The sequence below is a fragment of the Gallus gallus genome, chromosome Z (assembly GCF_016699485.2).
Source record: "Gallus gallus isolate bGalGal1 chromosome Z, bGalGal1.mat.broiler.GRCg7b, whole genome shotgun sequence".
In the NCBI taxonomy this organism is placed as follows: domain Eukaryota; kingdom Metazoa; phylum Chordata; class Aves; order Galliformes; family Phasianidae; genus Gallus; species Gallus gallus.
Window position 1 is genome coordinate 41,412,406 of NC_052572.1, and position 22,366 is coordinate 41,434,771.

Genomic DNA, 22,366 nt, shown 5'->3' on the forward strand with positions numbered 1-22,366 from the left:
CAGAGAAAGACCCTGGGGGTACTAGTGGATGCAAAACTTAACATGAGCCAGCAGTGTGCTCTTGCAGCTTGGGCTCCATCAGAAGAGGGGTGGCCAGCAGGGAGAGGAAGGTAATTGTTTCTCTCTCTACTCTGCCCTCGTGAGGCCCCATCTGTAGTACTGCGTCCAGGTCTGGGGCCCCCAGTAGAAGAAAGACAGGGAGTTGCTAGAGGGGGTCCAGAGGAGGGCCACAAAGATGATCAAAGGACTGGAGCACCTCTCCTACAAAGACAGGCTGAGGGAGCTGGGCTTGTTCAGCCTGGAGAAGAGAAGGCTGCGAGATGACCTCATTGCAGCCTTCCAGTACCTAAAGAGAGCCTACAAAAAGAAGGGGAGTCAGCTCTTTACAAGGGTAGATAATGGCAGGACAAGGAGAAATAGTTTTAAGATGAAGGAGGGAACATTTAGGTTGGATATCCAGGGGAAGTTCTTCATCAAGAGAGTGGTGAGGTGCTGGAACAGACTGCCCAGAGAGGTTGTGGATGCCCTGTCCCTGTAGATGTTCAAGGTCAGGTTGGATGGGGCCCTGGGATGCCTGGTCTAGTATTAAATGTGGAGGTTGATGCAGAAGCGGAGTTGGATCTTGATGATCCTTGAGGTCCCTTCCAACCCAAGCCATTCTATGATTCTATGATTCTATGATTCCATGATTCTACGATTCTATGATTCTATTCTCCAGACTGTTCTAGGCAAACCTAAAAATCTGCCCTGTCCCACTGAAAAATAAATGGAATCATAGAATCATTAAGACTGGAAAAGATATCAAAGATCATCTAGTCCAACCATTCACCTGCCACTTATATTGCCCTCTATATAAAAATACACAGATCCTAATGTGATACTATAGTTCTTATGTTTCAGCTGACTCTGATCTACACAGCTACAAAAAAATGCACCAGATACCTACAGCTACAATCTCCCCCAAGCACCAGAACATCATCTTCAGGAAACTGAGTGAGAGTATAAGAGTGTCCCAAGTTTTCTGGGGCCTTCCTCCACTGTTTCTTTCTCAGTGTTGTGGTTTTCTGATTTTTGTTGTCGGTATTCCACATCAGAACATCATGTGGGGGTTAAAGAGTTAATGTTCTGGTTCCGTGGACTGCCTTTTTCTGGGCATTTCGGGTTCTCGGAGAGGAGGGGAGGAGCGGCATTCCCGGAGGACCTGGCGCGCAGTGGAAGAAAGGTAGAGCTCCTGGTAGGGCATCCGCCTCTCTCTCTCGGTTTGCCGCGGAGAAAAGCACGTGCTTTCCCTGCAGCGTACTAGCGTAAGACCTCCTATTGGGATACTCTTTTTCTCTCTCATTTTGTTTGATTTTATTCGATTTAGTAAATTACCGTTCCTCCTCAGATCGTTGCCGTTGTTTTTTGTTAGCCCCATCTTCAATCTCCCTGTCCTTCCCCCTCTCCCCCAGTCCCGGAGCGCACGGCCCGCCCGGGGCCGGCCGCGCTGCAAAAGGTGGGGCAGTTATTTCCCCGCCTCTCTCCTTTGTCTCTTTTCTGAGCTTTCTTTTTTTGTGCCCCTGCCACGGACTCAGATCTAGAGAGAGAGAGAACTCTGTGGCACTCAGTTACCACTGAGAAGCAATGCTCTATATTACGTACTGATTTTCCCCTAGATTAGATTACTTTAAGGAGGCTGCTGGTACACAAAGAAGCAGTGGTAGAAAGAATAATGCTTGCAGTGCTAATACTATCACTGAATTTGTTTAGGAAACAGCAGACAGAAGACTGTTCAGAGCAGCAGTGATGAGGATATGATGCACAGCAGAAGATGTGTTCCTGTTGCTTTATTGTTGGAAGGAGCCATGCAGTTCAAGCACAGCTATGGTCAAGGCTCTGCTATTTTGCCTGCTTGTGGCTTGTTAAGACTAACTCCTGGGATTCATTTGTACTCTTTTGCACAGCCGTGGACTGCCTTAGTTCTGACGCTAATCTGCACACAAACACTTTTCATAAGCTGACTGCCCTTTACCACAGAAAAGCACATACAACCCAAAATAGTCTCAGAGCTCATCTGATCTGCATGTCATCCCTTGCACCACTCTGAACAGCAATTTGTGGCCACCTCTTGTAGAAATGCAGCCAAAGTTGGCTCTAATCCAACATTCATAGGCTTCTACAGACTTGAAGGCTCTAAAAGTAATGCGTTTGAAATAATAGACTCAAGATTAGAATGCAGCAGCCCTTTGAAGAATAGCTCAGCACGAACTGTCTCACTCAGTGCCTGAGAAGCAGTAACTGGGTACTAATTGCACTGATTATTTTTCATACCTCACTGTATGAATATAAGACTTTCTAAGAACCTGGGATCAGCTCGAATAAAACAATTACAGACCTGAGGACTGTTTCCCAAGCTACTGCTTCCAGCAGACTTGTGGCTGCCCCCAGAGTCTTCTAGGATGTGGGAGAGAGCAAATATTCTCACTTATTTTGCAGTGGTGGCCCAGCAGTATTTCAAGTCTGCAGACCTGCTGTTGCACGTGATCTGTGTGCCATTTACCCCAAGGGTTTCTTAGCTAGATCTGTAACACTTTCCTATACCTCCTGCCTGAGTGGCTGCCATTTCAAGTACGAAAGAGGATCCAAGACATCTTCAGATTTCTTCTTCCAAGAAATCTTCAGACATCCGAAGATTTAATGACCCCTTTCCCCCCCAGTACAGAAGACAATTTAATGAGGCATTTGGAAGAAAATCTTTTGTGAATCTCTGTGTATCTGCTGTGATTTGTGCCACATCTCCGACTTATGTTTCAGGATGTAGCACTTTTTTCAAGAACTGGCAATCTCTTGTTCCTATACTTTGTAGTTCCCCCAGAAAACACAGACAGGGTCTTACTTCTGCATTGCGCAGGACTTAGAACTGTCAAGTGTGACAGCCTTTTACATGTACCCCCATTCATTAAGTCCCCATGCATGCCTTTTAGCTGGTGATGTCAGTAGTTGTCCAGTGTGTTCATGTGCAACATATAACATAAAAGAAATCATAAGCTACCACGTCAAACAGAATAGAAGTATGTTATCAAGCAACAGCTAGCAAGACAATATTTACTTGTACACTGGAAAAATAACAAAAACTGACATAACTTGGTAAAGGTTTTTGAAACATTCTGCTTTAAAACACTCTCCTGTTCACTGTCACAGTTTGAGTCACTGCACACCTGAGAATTAACTAGTGAAAGCCACGCTGCAATTTCTAAGCTAGTGCATGAAAGTAGCACATTGTCACTGTCAAGCTTTACCTAAACAATGAAAGATCTATGGAAGCTTGCTACATGTCAGATCTAATTGCTATGTACTGTAACTTGCTAGATATTTTAGCAAATCTGTACAAGGTGAGTTGTATTTCACTGCATAACAGAAGGAAACTTCTGCTGCATCATGTCACCACTGCACGTTATTCTTGCTTTTTAAAGGAAGATTTTAGTGAGGACTATAAAGTTCTGATGGGACAGCAACTTCTTTCCAAGGTGAGAAATGTTCTTGGCTTTACATTTTATATGCAATTTAGAAAGAGCCTTTTCTTCTGTTCCCTCCGTGATGCTATTGTATGGTGAAGCTGTGCTCCAGATGTGAGGGGAAAAAAAAACCCAACAACAAACCCCTACTGCAGTAGCACAGCCGTTCCTAAATAAGCAAGCTGTTACAGTACTGATCTCAGATCAAAGATAGCTGGTGTTGCCATGTTCTTAGGTCAGACAAGGGCATCCTTAGAAGTACAGATCTCCCACATGCTTTTTGTTTAAAGTGTTCTACATGCTTCATGGGAACCCACACTGTTCTTTTAGGCCCGAAATATCAGAATGCTAAAGAAACTTGATTAAAGTGACCTGAGGGGTAGAGGGGAGCATAATTGGAGACAATAGGAGAGGTTTAAGATCAACTTTAGAGAATTAACTTCTAATTATCTTACTGCATAGTAGAATTCAAAGATGCACATTAGAGTGCAAGGCTCCTCATTCAGTGCACCAGCAGAAGATGAGCCGGTTTCAGCACCTTGAGTGGCATGGAGCACTTCGGAATTAAACATCCAGTGTCACAACCATCACTGATAGTTGGACTCTCACAACTTCTAATAGGCATAATGAAGTTGAAGTGTAACAGTTCCTGCCTATTACTCCTCAAAACATGTAGATGTTGAAAGCATTAACAAACATATTTCCCCTAGGTAGCTTTTGGTTACTCAGTTTCAGTAGTGATAGAATAATTTGTACGTACCTCCTCGCTGTAAAAAATATTACATCAATAAAAACATTGATACAAAATGCAGGTAAGACTGCCTTCCTCCTCTCATTCCTTTTCCCTCCAGTAATTTTTCAAAAACTATTTAAAAAGTTCTACTTGTTTTAGCTCATCCAATAATTTTAATTGTCACAAATAAGGACAACCTAAATGGATCTCCTCAGCATTATGAAATGTTTGTTTTGTACTGGGAAATCTATCCTCCCTGCAAGTTGCAGACACTGAACGATTATGACAGCACTGAAACTGAAGCAATGGCACTGTAATTGCTTTTTCCTTTTGTTTTAAAAGCACTTGTTCTGAGATCTGTATGAGCTTTAATTTGTGACACAAGCTCTGTTCCAGTAGTATGAAATGGTCTAAATCAAACTTCAGATTTTGAGTGTTACTCAGGAATCAGAAGTACAGTATCTGCTTTATCATCTTGTCAGTCATTTTCTGAAGGTGTGACATGTCTCCAGTGTGACACCACCACCAAGCATGCAATAAAAGATTTTCCAGGAGCTGAGATAGTCTTGATTTTGGGCAGTCTAGGCCTCCATTTTAAACAAAATAGCAAATTTCTATTGTTGTTCTTCACCTAGTACCTTTTGCACACACTTTTTCCAAAGTTGTGCCTTCTCCCAGCAGCATGTGTCTGGGGAATCAAGTTATGTGTCCTTTCAAGCTACAACTCAAAAGCAGGGACAGCTATTATCAGAAAATACCCAGGAAACTCATTGAATAGTTATCTTTCAGACATCAGAAGAAATCAATTTCATGGTTTATATTCCTAGTCCAAAGTCCACTGAAGCTTGTGGGTTTTCTTTAACTTTGTTAGGTTTTAGATCAGATCTTTGAAAAAGAAAGAAAGTAGCGCACCACCACTTGGCAGCCAGCCTCTGGGTGAGGATACAACAAAAGCTGTGCAAAGTAGAAGCAAGCTAGGTATTTCAGTCAGCTCTGTCTCACAACCCTTATGCAGCTGAGAGGAATAATTTGCAGGGTTAGAGTAAGTCTGAAATACTTACCCAGCTCTAACACTGGGATTTCCATGAGAGTGACTGCGGCTGGGTAGCTAAGACAACTTCACCCATTTCTTTAGGTATCTCTGTAAACACCATCTGGTGAAGCAGCAGGGTTTCCATGCTTAGTATCTCATCCATGAAGAGATGGCCGTTTTCATCTTCTGTTAAATACAATGTCAACAGCCACCTGTATCTCCAGGGAATAACTTGCTTGCAGAACAGAAGACGGAAGAGCACAGTTAGGCAGCTACCATCAGTGGAAAACTCAGAGTTGTCATCTGAAATCCAGGAAGAAAACTCTCTAACTCCAATGTGGTGTTAGAAAGTAGCATTCCTTTACTCCTCATGACGCACACTGGGCGATTTGACAAGCAAGCATGCGCTCTCAGAGTTCAGGTCCTACATTTACACATATGCAGTACTTTGGCATACATATTCACTCTTTTTCAAGGTCTCATAGACATATGCTAATACCCCTTTGGGCAGTGGTATTCAGGGCGGTTGAGTGCCCACCTACTTCTTCCCCTTTTTTTCACCTTCAGCTTCATCACTGAACACTTTGACTCACTTCATCCACTTTTCCCCAATCTGGGAGATTTTCACTGCTTATTAGGCCACAGTGAACCACTTTAAAAAAAAAATGTATGTGGAACCCGAGGAAAATGTCCCTGCATGTTTTGAGGCAAAAGATAAGTGTTCTATTGTGACTCCAGTACTGCTCATGAGGCAAAATCATTGAGGCAGAAAAGTATTCTATTATGTCCCCAGTGCAAAATTATTGAGGAAAAACAAGACTGTTCACCCACTAGAGCTGAAATGGAAAGTTTTAGAACTATCACTTACAGAATCCTTTTGTTAACTAATATATTGGTTCTTAAACTAATGTACTAATCCTTATTGCTAAGCAAACCAACCTATATCAGAGTAGCTTGAAGAGAAGATCTGTCTGGAACAAATGGAAGACAGGTCGTTTTGGAAAGGCAACACCACCGGACAAACTTATTAGCAGTGGCAACCGGGAAAGTAAAAGATGTTGCTAACACTTGGAGGCTGGTTGTGGGTTTGGCAGAGCGATCTCATTTGTAATCAGAATGGAGTGAATTTGATCATAAAAAAGACGAGTCTGATGGGTGGAAGGAGAGTGGAAGATGGGGAAAGAATACAACTAGGAAGTTCACCCCTTACGCAAAACAAACTGAAAGAGGGACTATCTCCTGGGCATTTGCAAGCAAAGACTGACTTATGAGTGACAAGAAGACACACCAACAGCAAAGGTGATTAAAACAGTACCTAAGCATTAGTGTGATTTTAAGAAAAGGTAGAAGAGAGTAGAGAAGTGGCAAATAAAAATTAAAATAATAATAATAATAAAAAGGGGGGGGGGGGGGGGGGGGGGCAGCAGAGGGAGGGAGATATAAAAGGCAGAGAAAGAAAGGACAGATTTGGGTTCCTTAATCTGGGCAGGGCATGACCCTGCTTAGTTAAGTGGGCTGATTTACCTAGAAAGTGCCTATTCCTGGGAACACCCTGACTGGGGTATCTTAAATAGCAGTTAACTGAGCCAGACTCCCTAGACTGAGAATTACAGTTTACAGGAAAAGACATAATGTTTTTACATAAGCAGCTACTTATTATGTTCCAGGACAGACAGAGAAATAAGTGAACCTTGTTTTCATGAAGGCTAACATTTATGTCCAGCTGTACCACATCCATGGAGCAATGAAATCTTTGGGGGGAAAAGTCAGCTTATCATGCTGCGTTTGTACAGTGTGGGAAGGTTATACTCCAGGCTCAAATTCAAGCTACTACTACAGACTGAAGAATCACTAAAAATAATGATAATTTTTTTAATTGCCTAAGGCACTTGCAGTTTTATTTGCTTCCTCTTCTGAGCTGCAGTTATTTATTTCCTTTTAAATTCAAGATGTAGAACAGGATATGCAGGATAAACTGACAAAGTTACTGAATCTTTAAAAATCAAAGGGAGGTTGTAGTATGTCTTTACAGCTGTTCCATCCGGTATTGTAAAAGTTCCATAATTTGCTTCTCTCCAAAAAATTCGGCTAGACTCCCTCCTCTTCACAATGCCTTTATACAGCTTCCATTGCAATTCCCTCAGGTTACGGAAGACAACATATGGTACTTCTGGCACTGGCAATAAGTATGTATTATGTTAACATACATGTTATACAACCTTTTCTCTAAAATAAGTAGGAGTACACTGCAACAAGGCATGAACACTGACATCTGCATGCTGTAATTTAAGCTGAGTTCCAGGACCCAAATGATCAACTGATCACTGCCTATATTGTTTGGTTTTGTTGTTGCTTTTAAGCAAAACCTAACATGCGTAAGTCTTGTCCTGCTTCCACTTATATGCATAGAGGGATTCTTAAAGATTACCAAGTCAAGAGGAAAAATATTTCACATATCATCATCACTGTTTGTTACCCATGTTGCCAGCCACATTCACTAGGCAAAAATGACTAGATGTCAGCACTTAGGAGCTGCACGCTCTTGTAGTTGTGAGTTGCTGACAGATTAGTGAAGACACGCTCAAAATAACGCTGCCGAGATTGCATCTCTTGTTTGAACTGAACAAAAAAGTTAGTTTCATCCTTTTCCACATTAAAGTGTCCTTGGCCATCTAGGCATCAATTTTGTCACTGCTGGCCAATGAGGAACATCTCAACAGATAAAACAGAAGAACCAACTCATACTAGCTTGAACACTTGTCTGCTTTTTGAGGGCCAGAAAGAAGTGGATGCTCTGACAGTCTTCAGCTTCAAACTGATGCACCTGGAAAAATTTTAACAGTGGAAATCATATTATCTCCTCCAAGTTGTTTCTTGGAGACTTGAGGCTATTATTTGAGAATCCAGAAGATATAAAGATGGATTTAATTTCTCCTTAGTTATCTAGGAAGTATCATTAACTAGTGTTTTCCAGAGAGAAACACACACAAAGATAGGAAAAATTGGTATGAGGTTGTAAAGTACATCGAAGCTATGAGAATGGGGAGAAGGGGTGGGATATGTGAACAGTGTTAACTTGGCTCACATTTTGTATTCTGCCACATGAGTGGGAGCAAAGGTTCTCTAGTGTGAGACTCTCCAGGCAGAATGTTTACCATGTATGCAAGCCATGAGATGTAGCAGATTCATAAAAAGCTTGTTACTACACTTTAGAGCAGATGTAGGGTTAAAAAAATAAAAATGTAATTCAAGAGCTGTTGAAGCTGTTACTTAGAAAAATGAACTGCTTTGTTTAAATGAGGAGTAAACAGTTTCCACAAACTCAACTTACACCAAAATCCACGCCAGAATTCCCACTGAATTCAAGTCAACATCAGGAACAACTAAAAAGCCTGAGGACCAAATACTAACATTATCAAATGTGCATTTTTTTGTACAACTTTCTGATATTTGTTCCATGTTGTCCTGGATAAATAAATGTTTGGTATAAATTAAGGTAGCAGACTGTCTGCTTTTGCTTTGGCAAGCATTTTTTCCATGTCCCAGATATTCATGCTTCTATTATTTGAAAATTATTACAGAGTATAATACCTGAATTTTTACATTCAGGAGCCATATCTTGAAATTCAGTCTCAATTTTTTTTTTTTTTCCTATGGTTCTCAGCTATTCCCATTTGAGCTATTCTGAGCCATATATAAATATCATTACAGACTACGCACCTTCAGAAGCATCTAATTTGGAAACAGGAGTCTCTGATGTTGCTGTGATCCTCTTCTCTTTCCTTAAATACTGTATTTTGCTTAATATCTCTCCACTGAAACATTTGTCTTGGATCAAAGAAAGTGGCATAGAAAGGCAATTTTTGATCAAAAACACGTAAGGGAGAATATGTTTTCGCAGCGAGTCACTAGCATAGAATTTTTTGTGTCCTCCAGAAACAGATACTTCTGGCTTTGATTCAGACAGCTGTTTGACATCTTCAGATATGGAGCTGTCTGCAATTCTCACTCCTATTCTTAATGACTCAGCATTTTCCTTCGCAATACCTATTTGTGAATAACTACTACTAATAGACTTCTTACAAAGAAAGCCGCATTTGCTACGTGCTGCAGCATCCCAGTCATTAGATCTTACTGCTGACTGTATGGTATGGAAGAGAGAGACGTGTGTTTGCTCCAGAAGTGAAAGGTAATTTTGCTGCTCATTTCTGATATTTGTGAAAGATAACAACTCTGACACCTGAAAAGAAAAAAAGAAAAAAATACAGGGAAACTTTCCACATTAATGAAAATGCTCATAACTATAAAAATAAGTTCTGTGGAGTATTAGGATGCTTTATTTTATTAATACTATTCTATTTTTTAAAGACTAAAGTTTTGATATGAGTCAGAGTTTGGTAGCTGGTGATCTTCATACAATGCAAATCATCCTCCCCACAAAAGTCTTACAACGTAAGCATACAATAAAAATTATTTATAAAATCACCTGATCATCTGAATCGAAAGGGACCTTTAAAAGTCACCTAGTCCAGCTCCCCTGCACTGAACAGAGACACTCACAGCTAGGTCAGTTTGCTCAGAGCCTGATCCAGCCTGGCCTTGAATGTCTCCAAGAACAAGGCACACCAACCACCTTTCTGGGCAACCTGTTCCAGTGCCTTACCAGCTGTGACATAAAAAACTTCTTCCTTATGTCCATTCTATATCTCCGCTATCAGTTTGAAACCATCACCCCTTGTCCTATCATAACACACCCTGCTCAAGAGTCTATTCTCTTTTTTCCCTATGTAACCCATACACTCAGTGACTATAGATGAAGATAAAAGAAAGATGATCACATGAGATACAACAAATGGTGTTCCCAGCACTTCACAATGACAACAGTTCCCTTTGAACTGATCTGCATGAATATGCATAGAAGTTTCTTTTCTACTATTTGGAATGGGCTGTAGAGGACAACATGAAAAATTCTCTTATTTTTTCCACTTCACGCCTTAATAAATAAACCTGTCCAAAACTGTTTTTGAAATGTAGTTTGACTGGAACAATGTGTTCCACTACATAGGCTATGTGTATAAAACAGATCACTAAGAGTAAATAAATAAGCCTAGTAAGTAAGTAAATGAGCCTACGGAATCTGTAATCTTTTGCATTCCTCATCTCATGTCCAGCACCTAAGGCCAGTCAGTTTATTACATAGGAGGTTGTAAAGATGATGCATCAAATAATGAAAAAGATGTGCTGTTTGTTTCCTGCCATATACTAGCAGGCACTGGATCCAGATATTATGCATTGAGTCATTCTGTTTTACTGAAAGCTCAGAGACTGATAATTTCTGCAGAAAAGTAAGTAGCATCACTTAGAATAAAAATTACTTGAGGCAAAATGCCTATTGCTGGGATTGCAGTGGCTTTCTGTTTTATTCAAGTAGCACTCAAAATTTACAGAAGAAAGCAAGAGAGCTGCTTCTATTAAGATAAACATTTATTAAAGAGCATGTAATGTAAAGGACAAAGCAGATTAAGACACCTGGATCTTACCAGTATTCTCATCAAACACACTGATGCACACAGGACAAATGAGAAACAAACAAATTCATCTTTTTGATTTAAAGCATAAACAAATACCTCTTTCTTTTCAAGAATAGGAACAAATGACAGTAATTAAAACATTATTCATATGCTAAATATTGATCATGAAATGTTCAACTGCTGTAGATGCTGGTAGTATTTTTTTTTTCTTTTTGCTACAACTATTCAGCACAAATGTACTTGTGATGCTTAAAAAAAAATTCTCTGTATTTTCTTGCAAAGCATCATTCCATTAAAGCCTGGCATATCTTCTCATTCTGGCAGGTCCACTGCATATAGGAAAGAGCATTTTGGTATAACAATATAAAAATAATGATTTGGTACTGTAGAGGTACCTAGGCAAGAAAACATCAACAAGGGGGGAAAAAGCACATCAAAACAACCCTGAGGATAAAGGAGATGAGCACAGAAAGCCTACAAATGGTTTTTATACTGTTACAGTTCTCACTTTCCAGCCCACAGAAGATGACTGCTTCTGATCTGTATCTTCCAGCAGCATACCATCCTCAGTCTGATCCATTTGCCTTCAGTGTGCTAAAAAAAACAATTGAAGCAATTTTAATTAGAGATTAAAAGATGTGAAAGTGGGGAAAACACTGGCAGGGAAGTACAGACACATAAAAGTAAGTCAGCCCCTTACTTCCCAGCAGCCTGTGAAGTAACAATGATGTTTCCGCATCATGCACAAAGGTACTCTGCCTGCCAGTTTAGAACCTCACATAGGGCAGCATTTCCCACAGTCTTTGCAAGATGATTTCCAAACCAAGGAACTTTCACACCAAATCCGCCCAAAGCACTACTTTTTTCCTTTGCTGGCTTCATTCTTTTAACCTTGCTTCCCCTTTTCCTAACATAGACAAGATCCCCGCTCTCCTGCTGCCCATGTTCTGGCAGCAGCGGCCGTCACGGCCCTGTCACACACCACACGCCAACCGCCGCCATCCCGGCAACTCAGAAAGGCGGGAGCGCGGCGCCGAGCAGGACAGACGTCCGCCCCTCCCGCTGCGGCCTGCTGGGGTCACCGCTGAGAGCACCTGCGGCAGGCTGTGCTGTCTGCTTTGTTTGAATCAAGGGAGAGTCCACTGGAGCATAACCCAATGGATCTCTCAAAGTACTGGGGGACACAACCCCTCCTTTATCCCTGTACCCCAGCGCTAGTGAGTCCCTCCCCCTCTCCCTGCTGGCTGAGGTACTCAGTGTTCACATTCTTCTCAATTTGCCTATCAGCCATCCCACCCAGTAGGTACCCCCTCGCCCCTTAATTTCCTTTCTTTGTAATCTGGGTTCAGAGTTTGTTGTTTTGCCCAACTAGAACCATCTCTGTATCTTGTGAAGTCAATCACTCTTTGTTCTGTCCAGCAAACAAGATTTACATGCAGGTGCTTAGCCGGCATCCCCGACCACATACTTGCAAGCTAAGGTTGTTCAACCAGATCCATGTGACTCCACTTTGGGGAGTTAGGAGCATAGTGGCAAGTTGTAGACTTTGATTCCACAGCAGGTGATCGACCAGAGGCAAGTTTCTTCACCTGGTGGAGCTGGGTGTGGCAGCTGAGCAGAAACAAAGCCACCACCTTTGCAGTTCCACTGAACAGCTCAGACAGCTTCCCCCCAGACTGCTATTTTCCAGGAAAGATTTTTCAATTTAATAATAAACCAAGAGTATTGTTTTCAGAAGTGCTACATGCAAAGCCTCTTTATTGAGGCATATGGGCCTCATTATAGCACAAGGCTGTTCTAGTCAATCTTATGACAGCCCAGGCAGCACAAATTTCATTAAGACAAAGGAAGGCTCATGTGCAGACTTAAGTTTTCCTTGAAATGATCAAAACCTGGAGTTCATGACAGTTGTTTTGAGACTTTGTATTCTGCTTCACAGTTCTGAACCATGTCTGTAATGAGGATGGAAAAGATCTTTTTAAATGTGTGTCAGCCTTTGGATTTAAGGATTGCACAAACACTTTTAAGTTCTGGATTAATTGTGGAAAAGAGAAGTTGTTCATGAACAGAACGTGGTATAAGTTAGCTTACCTCATAGCAGGCATTTCAGGCTACCTAGGACATAGGCAGGTATCTCTGGCTACCACTTTATCTCTGCTTATTGCTATATTGTGGTTTTCCTATATTTCAGCAAGGGAACACTGGTTCCTCCCTTGAAATACTAATAGGCAAAATACAACGTGTTAACACAAACTTAGCCTCACCAGTTGATTTTCAGTCACTTATTTACAAATTTGTGATAGGGGCAGCAGCCTTAAATGGAGGACACAAGCTTACCAGTATAATAAGTATAATTAACAGAAAAGCACACTAATTTAAACAGTTTTGCTACTCCATATAAAAATACTGATTCAGAATACTGTGATTAGGAATTAAATGTCTACATGGATGATTCACTATGAACAAGTTAAAGATCAAAACACATGGTCAAAAAAAGGAAATGTCTGGCTGGAAATCTCTGTGTAATGAATTCTGCTATTTAGGTTATTCCAATTTTTTTGGAGGCTCTCTCATTTCAGTAGCCAGGGGAACTTATTCTTGCTGTCTAGATTAAGTTTCGGTAAGATAAAGAAGGAACTTTTCATTAAAATCATGTGTAATAAAATTACTGTGCAATAGCTAAAATCTAGATAAGTCAGGTGTAGAGGATGAGAGTACTGTTGTGAAAGAAGACTTTGTTATTACATGAGATTCTTCATCCTGTTGGATCAGACTATCCCAGCATTTGGAGGTTAAAGCTAACCATCAGAATTGATCCACATTAACTTGTAGTTAGATATAGCATTAATGAAGTACACTAGCACACTACTAGCAAGGAGACAAAAGGAAAGAAAACCAATAGAAAAAGCTCGTTGGCAAAAATAAATGGTCCGCTCTTTGTTACTCTTTGCATCAGGAGGTCTTAAAGTGATTTGGCATTCAGCTTACCTGTACCCATCTGTATCCTTCAGAAACAGACAGGAAAAACAGAACAGAACAGAAATAAGGGTGACCAACACAACAATCATTTCCATCAATATCTGCAAAAAGTACTCTCTGAAATACCAGAGGAAACAGAACATGGGAACAAGGCAGAGGCAATTCACATTTTGAATGAATGGTAATTGCAGTAAACTTACTGCCCCCGTGTGGCAGTAACTATCTGTTCCCAGGAAGTGGGACTATATGAAAAGCGGCAGCGGTTAAGACACTGTAGCTGGTGTTCCTAGATCTGATCTAGGAACACAGGTTCCACAGTCTGAGAAGTGCTGCTACCAGTGAAGGTACACACAGGTTAAATAAATGACCCACTCAAAGGGACAGTAAGAGATGATGGCAGAGAGCTTGCTTCAGTTCAGCAAATAAACTTCCCTCAGTGTATCTTTAAGGAAAATGCCAGCTTCTGCTGAAAACAATTACAATGCCACTCAAACCCAAGTGCATGTGGAGCTCTGCTAGGTCCTTGTATTTTAGCTCACCTTCACGAAGCAGCATTCCTCACATATCTTAAAAGAACAAGCAAAGAGAAGAAAAGAGAAGGTCAAAGTTCTCACTGTGTGGCTTTACAGTTTTACCTGTAAATTGTGTTTACAGATAAAAAGCTAGTCATGCTGAAAAGTAATTTTTCAGGTAATCTTTTCAGAGCTGTTCCAGGACAAATACATAAATACGTACTTTGCCACATGAGACAACTACAGATTTTTGTCAAGAGAGATTGCAGAATTGTAGCATCATAGAAGAATTACCTGCTTCATAAAATAAATAAATAAATAAATAATGCAGTGTTAGCACCAAAATGGTATAGTTAGGGAATTTTTCTGCTAGTAAAGCCCATTTAAATAAATTGGGAGAATAACAATTACAGTGATCAGTAAACAACATAATCAGCCTGACAGATAGGATTCAACACACACAGAACAATAATTATTTGACACTAGATTTTACAATCCTATCACCTTTGTCTTACTTTTTTAGTTCAAAATGATTTTGTGCTGCCATCTGTTGTCAGAATGACTTGTATACTGAGCTGTTTAAGGTTTTCCTGAACAAGTTGTCCTCCTTCTCGAGACATCCAAAGAGAGCTACAAAAAAGAGTAGATCAGGAGTAACTTGCTGGTGCACAAGAATTTTTTTGTTTGTTTTAGGGTTTTGCTTTTTTGTTCCCCAAGTTCTGTAAGAACTTCAAAATAAAGACAGCTGCTGCATTTCCAGCCGCCCGACTATAAGAAAGACTTGGTTCTTTCTCTCCAGCATCATGAAAATACAGCTGTATCAACAATCTCCATCACTTTCTCAGAATTTGTTAATATTCCTTAGAATTATGAATTCAGGTAACATGAACATTGTATCTATTTCTTAATCCAGGCAATACAAGCCTAATCCTCTGTCATGCCCTCTGCCCTGTATTTATTATTGTAAAAAGAATCATTTCAAGAATCTTTCACATTTACCAACAGGCAATATTTATTATAATAACTCAGAACTCTACATACAGTATTGCACAAAATTGTATCAACTGACAAAACCATGTGCCTATAGAACAGTAAATAGCACTTAAGCAGAAGCTTACTTTAACAGACTGTGCGTTATGGGTCAGTAAATTAACACATTTTAAAAGATTATTTCATGAGAGTATGAAAATTCAAACTTCCATTCAAGGCATATACACAAAACACACGAAAAAGATTAATGTGTGTGCACAGGTCCAAAAACATCCCCAAAACCAGATGCACACTGAAACAAGTGAAATGAGTAAAGTCAAAGCACTCTTAGCAAACACCAGTGCTACCACATTCATGGTCTTATCTGCTAGCAAGGAGCACAGAAACACCAATCTGAAGAAATGCCCTTAGCTTGAAGTTTTAGACATACTATCACATTAACCGGATTTTTGTTTGGCAAGACGAAAGCGTTTACGGCACTATAAATTCACCTAACCAGTGTTACACCAGTTACTCCTGGATTACTGTATAAAATAAAGTAACTGTGTATAACAGTTGACTACTAAAGGAAAAAGTGTTTTTATACCAAAAGGTGACATAGTATACAACTGAAATTCAAGCATCTAATATTAAACTATAGCTCTGGAAATTCTGGCCTTCAATTCCTATGCAGTACATATCAAGAACGATGTAAGTTTTTCATTTTTATTCTTGTCTCTACATATTTTCTCAAGCCAGATCTAACTGGCTGCAAGTCTACATCTTTAGTATGTCACTACTGCCAAGTTGTTACAGGCAAGCATACATGATGCTAAGAGCCCAGTCCCCAGAATCCTCTACTTTCTAACTCCACTCTTCTGACTAAGTGTTCAGGTTAGTTTCCCAGATTAACAAGATACTATCTTGTCTACAAAAGGAAGTAGCTTAGCTGCACAGTGCCCTCTTTAGACAATCAGGGAAATTAAAGATAAAAGGATGGAACTGTACTTTTCTCCTATCAGCTCTTGGAAGGCCTGGAGAAATGTTTACACTTCTGCCTGATTTCCAGTGGAAGACCATCAGCTTGAAAAACAATGCTTCAGAAAGGGAATAATCTAATTAGGAGTAATCTGATATATATTTTTTTAATTACTGACAGAATTATTTTTAAAATAATTACTCAATAAAAGCTTTTTTTTTTTTTTTTAAATGATGAGTGGTTTCCTGTTACTAAATTAACCTTTGGTTAGCCGTTACATAGAGGTTACTGTAAGCTTTTGAAATGAAAAATCCTAGTGCTACACAGTTACTAAGCAGAGTTTAGAGTTCTAACAGAACGAGTAGCACGCACGGTTAAAAAAAAGTTAAGATTTCTCTCCCAGAAAAAGCGGCTTATGGCTTTGGTAGACAGATAGCATAATGAGAATACAGACACATTCTGTGAATACAGAATCAAAATCTGGATAATTTTTAACACCTCTGCCATTTAAGTCACGAAAGAAACAACAGAAATGTGAGGAACAAGGGCTGTATCCTGCCTTAGCACTCCAGTACCTCAATATATTTTATGTTTTTGAAAATCACTAAGTACAACATAGGCTGTGCCTTCAACAAGGCAAGGAACGGGATTAAAATTCAGTGAGTACATTTTTGAGTATTTCTACAAGCAGTGCTGCAACAGCCTACCACTACACTAATATACAAACTTCTTTTTGGACTTCTCTGGATTTGGAGGAAAGTAGGCTACCAGAAAACCTACGCATAAAAACATGAAAGTATCAGAAATCTAAGAAAGGAAAGTAAGCATTTACATAATCAGTGAACTTTGAAACTGAAGACCATATGTCTGTGTATATAAAACATCTATAAACGGTGATTTTTCTTTTTTCCCTCCTTTAAATCAACTCAGAATATACTGGCAATATACTTTTGCAGATTGCATCAGTTCTGGATGGGGAATGAGTGGAGTGGACAAAGAAAATTGCAAAGGAAAAGAATATTAGAGTTTTATTTCCTTGGCATGTAAAAGTACAGTGACATTATGATAGCACTTACTGTTCTTACCTTTCGGATTCCAACTCATCACAAGTTACAGCATAACTGCATCAGTGCTGCAATTTAACACACAATTTACATATTCAACATGACTTAACTTTATTTTCCTTAGTGGTGTCCAGACTTTACACACCCTAGAAACTGAAGAAAATTGATCTGCTTCTGAAAGCCAACTAGCAAGTGTCTTGTGATGTTTAAAGTCAAAGAAGTAGTCCTGAGATTTCAAATGTTAAAGCTTTCTCCACAGCCACATGTTCCTTTAATGTTTGGATTATTGAAGACAAATTCACTGGACAATTTATCTTCTACATAGTCCATTTCAGTTCCTAGGAGTGTCAGCTGCGCTTTCTTCTCAATAAACACTCTAACCCCTTGAAGACAACAAAGAAAAACAAACTTACATAGAGCAAAATCATTCATCATTCACTTTGAATTATATTTCAAATAAAAGGGAAATGGTAAACTTTCAGTTTCAATATTGATAAAAAAAACTAGAAGCAAAATTTGAAGACCATCAACACAACCTCTTTTTCCTCAACCCTGATGCTTCCACTGCATTTTTTACCCTAATATAAAATCTGAATAACAGTCTTTGTAGTAGTTCATCTTATGAACCAGAAAGAGATCTCTTTTCTAAGGCATGTAAAGTGAAATCTTCATACAAAGCTGTGAGTAGATTGCTTTAGCTGCTTATAGAGTAGGAGATAACAGAAATAACATCAGTGAACAACAGCAAGAACTGGTTAAGTTATATAAGCAACTGCCAGAAAGCTGTTCTATTACAGTCAAAATTGAGATAAAACACAAGCCTGCAGGCAACTAAGTTGAACTTACCCCAAACGGATTTTTAGGGCGAATATTAATAGCAACTGACACAGAAGGCTAAACCTAATGCAAAATTTTACAGATCTGATCCCTGAAGCAGTCACTTACTACCTAAAAGCCAGAAAATTTGGGCTGGCATCCAAAGCCACCAGCTTGGTGAGTACAGAGCTATATAAAAGTCAAAGCCTTTATTGGGAATCTGTCTAGAAGCAGCCAAACAAAACAGAAAGCAGAGACATCTGAAATGCTGTCCGTCTTTGGAGCTTAAAGTCTCTCTTGACGGAGAGAAACAGAAACTGCTTTTATCTTCCCTAAGATCCAAACCAGAAAACGTGTTTTCAGCTCTATAAAGCCAGAGAAGCTCTGAGTCAAGCAGAGGTAACTCCAGAAGCAAGTCTGAAATCAAGAGGGACTTGCAGAATTATGTGGCAGTCTTGATCTCACGTGCTCCAGTTCAATTTAGTCATTTGTTGTCCCAACTAATTATTTTGTAAGAGAATGAAATGTACTAGTTGGTCATAGATATTTACAACACAGCTGGAATATGGGCTCTGCTTAGCAGCATACTATTTATAAGGAAATGGTTCTGATACCACATTCTTATTCATATCTCCTACTTTTCTGCCAGATTAATTTTTCTGAATGTAAATACAAGATAATTCAGTAATTCTTAAGCAAAACAAATCAAAAAACAGGAATATTTTAGAAACTTCTTGAAAACAAACATTATATTGATTCTGTGAAAATCCTTATTTCACAGAAGGATCACAAAGAAATTATTCTCAACACTGGAAAAAGCTATGGAAGTTTCAATATTTTAGCAATAGTGTGCTGAACAAAATTATCAGGCAGCATGCTTAAACATCAGCATATGAAAATAATTTTCAAAGTAATGCTTAATTAAAATTGTAGAAATGGTGGTTACAAAACAATTTGAAGATCAAATCATAAACAAGTTAAAAACAAATTACAGATCAGCCAAGCAGAAGACAAGTTAGAGAAGACTTTTCAAAAATAAAATCCTTAATTTTGCCAACTCAAGTTTTATGTATGTTGATAAAGTATCCCTTTCTATATGCATTTCTCTATTTTTTTTCCTCTAAATACCTAAGATTAACCACCTATAAAACATGAACATTGGCTACACTACTTATTTTGTGTAGTAGCCTCTGAACCACAGATTGCAAAGCTGCAGGTTTCAACTAGTAACTCCAATATGGAAAACAAAGCAACAGTAATTCCAGTATTAGAAAGCTAGGACCTCTTGCTGTAATTTAGTACTCAAAACGATTTCTAACCCGCCTTTCTAACCACATAAGATTGCTCTACTGCAGCAGAAACTCACCATCTTGAACTACTTCTTCATCAGAGTCTCCTTTAGACTTTGTATATTCTAATGTATAAGAAAGTCCATTGCATCCCCTTGTACGAACACCTACTTTCACACCTACCTGAAAGAAAAAAAAACAAAAAAAACCATATATGACTTTCTTTATACCTGTTCTTCAACACCTAGATATAAAAGTAGGTGGAATAACAAAATGATGACATTTATTCTTCACTGCTCCAAAGCCAGTACTAGAACAGAATTGGACTAGCTCAGTTAATTTTTTTTTTCCTTTTACAAAATTGATTATCAAGGTAATGGTAAGCATCAGACACTTGCTACTTTGCACCTAGCTCTAATACATTCTTAAAAAGAAGTTCTGAAGTGATAATAAACTACTGGTACTTCTGTAAGTGCCCAGTCTCATAAATACAGTAACATTTCAAAACATTGTGACTTCAATTTAAACTTTATTCAGATGCTAATTCAGGCACTATTTTAAGATCATTATAATTAATTATGAAGCTGTGAGGGCAGACCAAGGGCAGCTGCTATATTTTTATACTCTTCCTCTAATGACCATCAGAAAACTACTTCAATTCGAAGTTCTGAAAGAATTTACTTTGATTTTTTCACTACTCCTATTGCCTTTTGCCCACAAAACTCAAGCCCTACCTTACATCAAATATATCTATTTGCTTATTATGCTAATCCATGTTAAATCCAACCTAGTCGGTATGTTTGTAATCATTCACGGCTTCCCACAGTGATCTTCTATGTTCGAAGAAAAAGAAGCAGCCATGTAAGCGAGGAACTAAGAAAAAGCGGTACAGAAGCAGAAAGTCGTCTGTGTACAATAATCTTTCAAAAATACCTCTTCCATTTTCAGCAAACAACTGTCTCATAATTAAATAGAAGTACACTGTATACCTGTGTAATCACTACTAGAATAAAAGTCTACCAAAACATTAACAAATGCCATCAAGCGGGGCCTCAGACAAACTGTGCGTGATCTGCTCAGACTAAGCACCTCTCGACAGGAAACACTAGATACAGTGCAGCATGTTGGAAAACAGGAACACCATTTATAACACAAGGATGACTGATCAGCTGAGCTGTAGGCTTTGGGCTTCCTTACCATCCTTTCTGTTTTGAACAAAATGTCCGGTTATTTACAGATGTACAGGAAGAAAAAGAAACAATGGGCACTGTACTGAAGTTAAGAGAGAGTATTTCTCTTGAAATAGTACTTGCTCTAAAGCAAAATAAACAGTGTTTATAGTAAAGCAAAATAAACAAACAGTGTTTGTTTTTATAGTGGTTAGAAAGCAAGACTGTGCTTTCCTCTGAAAAGCTCAGTTATCTGGTGGAATACTGATAACTTACGGAAATGAACTTTTTGAGAAGTTTCTTAAGTACTGTGTGTTTTACAGTAGATAATAATCTAGCACTACAGCTATGTACCTCACAACGACAATTCCTACAAAAACTAATTATTGATGTCTTAAAGCAACAGTTGAAAGCCCTAAACGAAGTCACCACTATGCCATATTAGAAGACTTCATTAAAATATCACTTAAAAATAGTTTGAAGCTCAACTTCTTTTCACATTTTTTCCATCTCAAAAGTAATTGTACAGTGACACACCATTACAGCAAGCTATCTCCTGCATTTCACTCTATACAGTAACAATGCTTAAAAAACGCTCCCCTCCAAAAAAGCGCCCAACATCTCTGAACTGCTGGGTGTTTACTTCAGACTTCTAGGTTAGCCAGAAGTGTTTTGTGACCACCAGCTGCGCAGCACAACAGCCTTGGCATACTTACATGCTCAGGCTGGTCTTTAAGAAGTTGTTTTATCTTCTGGACGGCTGACGGGGTCTGAAAAACAGAAATACAAACATCACTTCAAATCATTACTTCTTGTTTATTTGCAGCGAGTGCTTGCACAAACAAGTGTTTAACAGAACTGTATTACACACAGTTCTATTCTGACATTGTGCAACACCGTTATGCTTTACACTTCAGTCTGGCTCCCCCTTTGCATGGCCACCTTTGGCACAGCCACCTGTCACTTCGCCAGCCCACCTGCTGCTGACCTGCTGCCTGACCTCAGTAGTGCCGTATGACTGCAGAGCCCAATCCGTGAGGAACGGAGTACCTGCCGCCTCCTCACTGCCAGCAGCTCAGGTACCTAAGTCCCTCGGATTAGCTTTTCGTTTTCAGACAGTCTCCGTGCACACAGCCCGCTCGTCACTTTCTGCACACGACGTATTTACATTTGTCTGTAGACACACACGCACCTCGCACGGCCGAGCCCCGCTCCGCAGCCGGCTGCCCGCACACCCCCGGGCGGTGTCCCCCCGCCCGTGCCGCACCCAGACTCTCGCTCGCCCTCCCACCCCCGGAGGCCCAGCGGCGCTCGCCCTCGCCCCGCCCGCCGCCTCCGAGCCCGCTGTCACCCCGAGGCCGCCCGCCGCGGGAGCAGGCCCCGCCGCCCGGCCCGACTCCGACAGCGCTGCCGCGGGGCGTAAACGGGAGCCGAGCGCGCTCCGCCCGGGGCACTGACCAGAGTGAGGGCGGCGCGGGTGGCCTGGATCTTCCTCTTGCTGACGGCGCGCACCGTGGCCCGCACCACCGACGATGCCATCACGCCCCTCCACCCCGTCCTCTGCCCTCTGCCATGGGCACCACCGACGTCACGCCGCGACACCACCCCTCCCGACGCGCTTCCGCCATCCGCCCTCATTGGGCAGCCGAGTGTGATTGGCAGGCGGCTCCCTCCGGCCCGGCCCGGCCCGCCCCTTCCCGCCCCTTCCCGCCCCTTCCCTCCCCGCCTCTCCCCTCCCCTCCCCGCCGTGCTGTGCTGCGGCCATCTGCGCGGGCCTGTGGGGTGTGTTTCGGGCGGC

At 40.4% G+C, this 22,366-nt stretch overlaps 2 protein-coding genes across 5 annotated transcripts; both read right to left on the reverse strand.

Annotated features, from left to right (window-relative positions):
- Positions 1-6,789: 6,789 nt before the first annotated feature.
- LOC121108597 lies at positions 6,790-15,789 on the reverse strand. 4 transcript variants are annotated; one of them, XM_040656473.2, is made up of 4 exons: positions 14,798-15,789; positions 11,300-11,385; positions 8,981-9,500; positions 6,790-7,436 (listed from the first exon to the last, which is right to left on the reverse strand). In XM_040656473.2, exons 2-4 carry the CDS (start codon positions 11,369-11,371, stop codon positions 7,189-7,191), a joined length of 840 nt encoding a protein of 279 aa, XP_040512407.1. In that variant the 5' UTR covers positions 11,372-11,385; positions 14,798-15,789; the 3' UTR covers positions 6,790-7,188. The 4 variants fall into 4 exon arrangements, with proteins under 4 accessions (XP_040512407.1, XP_046761908.1, XP_040512406.1 ...); XM_046905952.1 differs by having other exon boundaries at positions 12,260-15,789; XM_040656472.2 differs by lacking the exon at positions 14,798-15,789 and adding an exon at positions 11,467-11,810.
- Positions 15,270-22,158, reverse strand: ISCA1 (iron-sulfur cluster assembly 1). The gene is made up of 4 exons (NM_001271936.2): positions 22,027-22,158; positions 21,285-21,338; positions 19,477-19,582; positions 15,270-17,677 (listed from the first exon to the last, which is right to left on the reverse strand). The coding sequence occupies exons 1-4, from the start codon at positions 22,105-22,107 to the stop codon at positions 17,529-17,531; spliced, it is 390 nt and encodes a 129-aa protein (NP_001258865.1). The 5' UTR covers positions 22,108-22,158; the 3' UTR covers positions 15,270-17,528.
- Positions 22,159-22,366: the final 208 nt, after the last annotated feature.

Bases quoted from the DNA above. Each gene is read 5' to 3' on its own strand.
- LOC121108597 (XM_040656473.2), bottom strand. From the start codon at position 11,371: ATGGATCAGACTGAGGATGGTATGCTGCTGGAAGATACAGATCAGAAG. The intron at 9,501-11,299 runs GTGAGAACTGTA...TTTTCTTTTCAG, and splicing joins CATCTTCTGTGGGCTGGAAA to GTGTCAGAGTTGTTATCTTT. The intron at 7,437-8,980 runs GTGCGTAGTCTG...ACTTATTGCCAG, and splicing joins CAAATTAGATGCTTCTGAAG to TGCCAGAAGTACCATATGTT.
- ISCA1 (NM_001271936.2), bottom strand. From the start codon at position 22,107: ATGGCATCGTCGGTGGTGCGGGCCACGGTGCGCGCCGTCAGCAAGAGG. The intron at 21,339-22,026 runs GTCAGTGCCCCG...TCTGTTTTTCAG, and splicing joins CCCGCGCCGCCCTCACTCTG to ACCCCGTCAGCCGTCCAGAA. The intron at 19,583-21,284 runs GTAAGTATGCCA...TTTTTCTTTCAG, and splicing joins TTAAAGACCAGCCTGAGCAT to GTAGGTGTGAAAGTAGGTGT.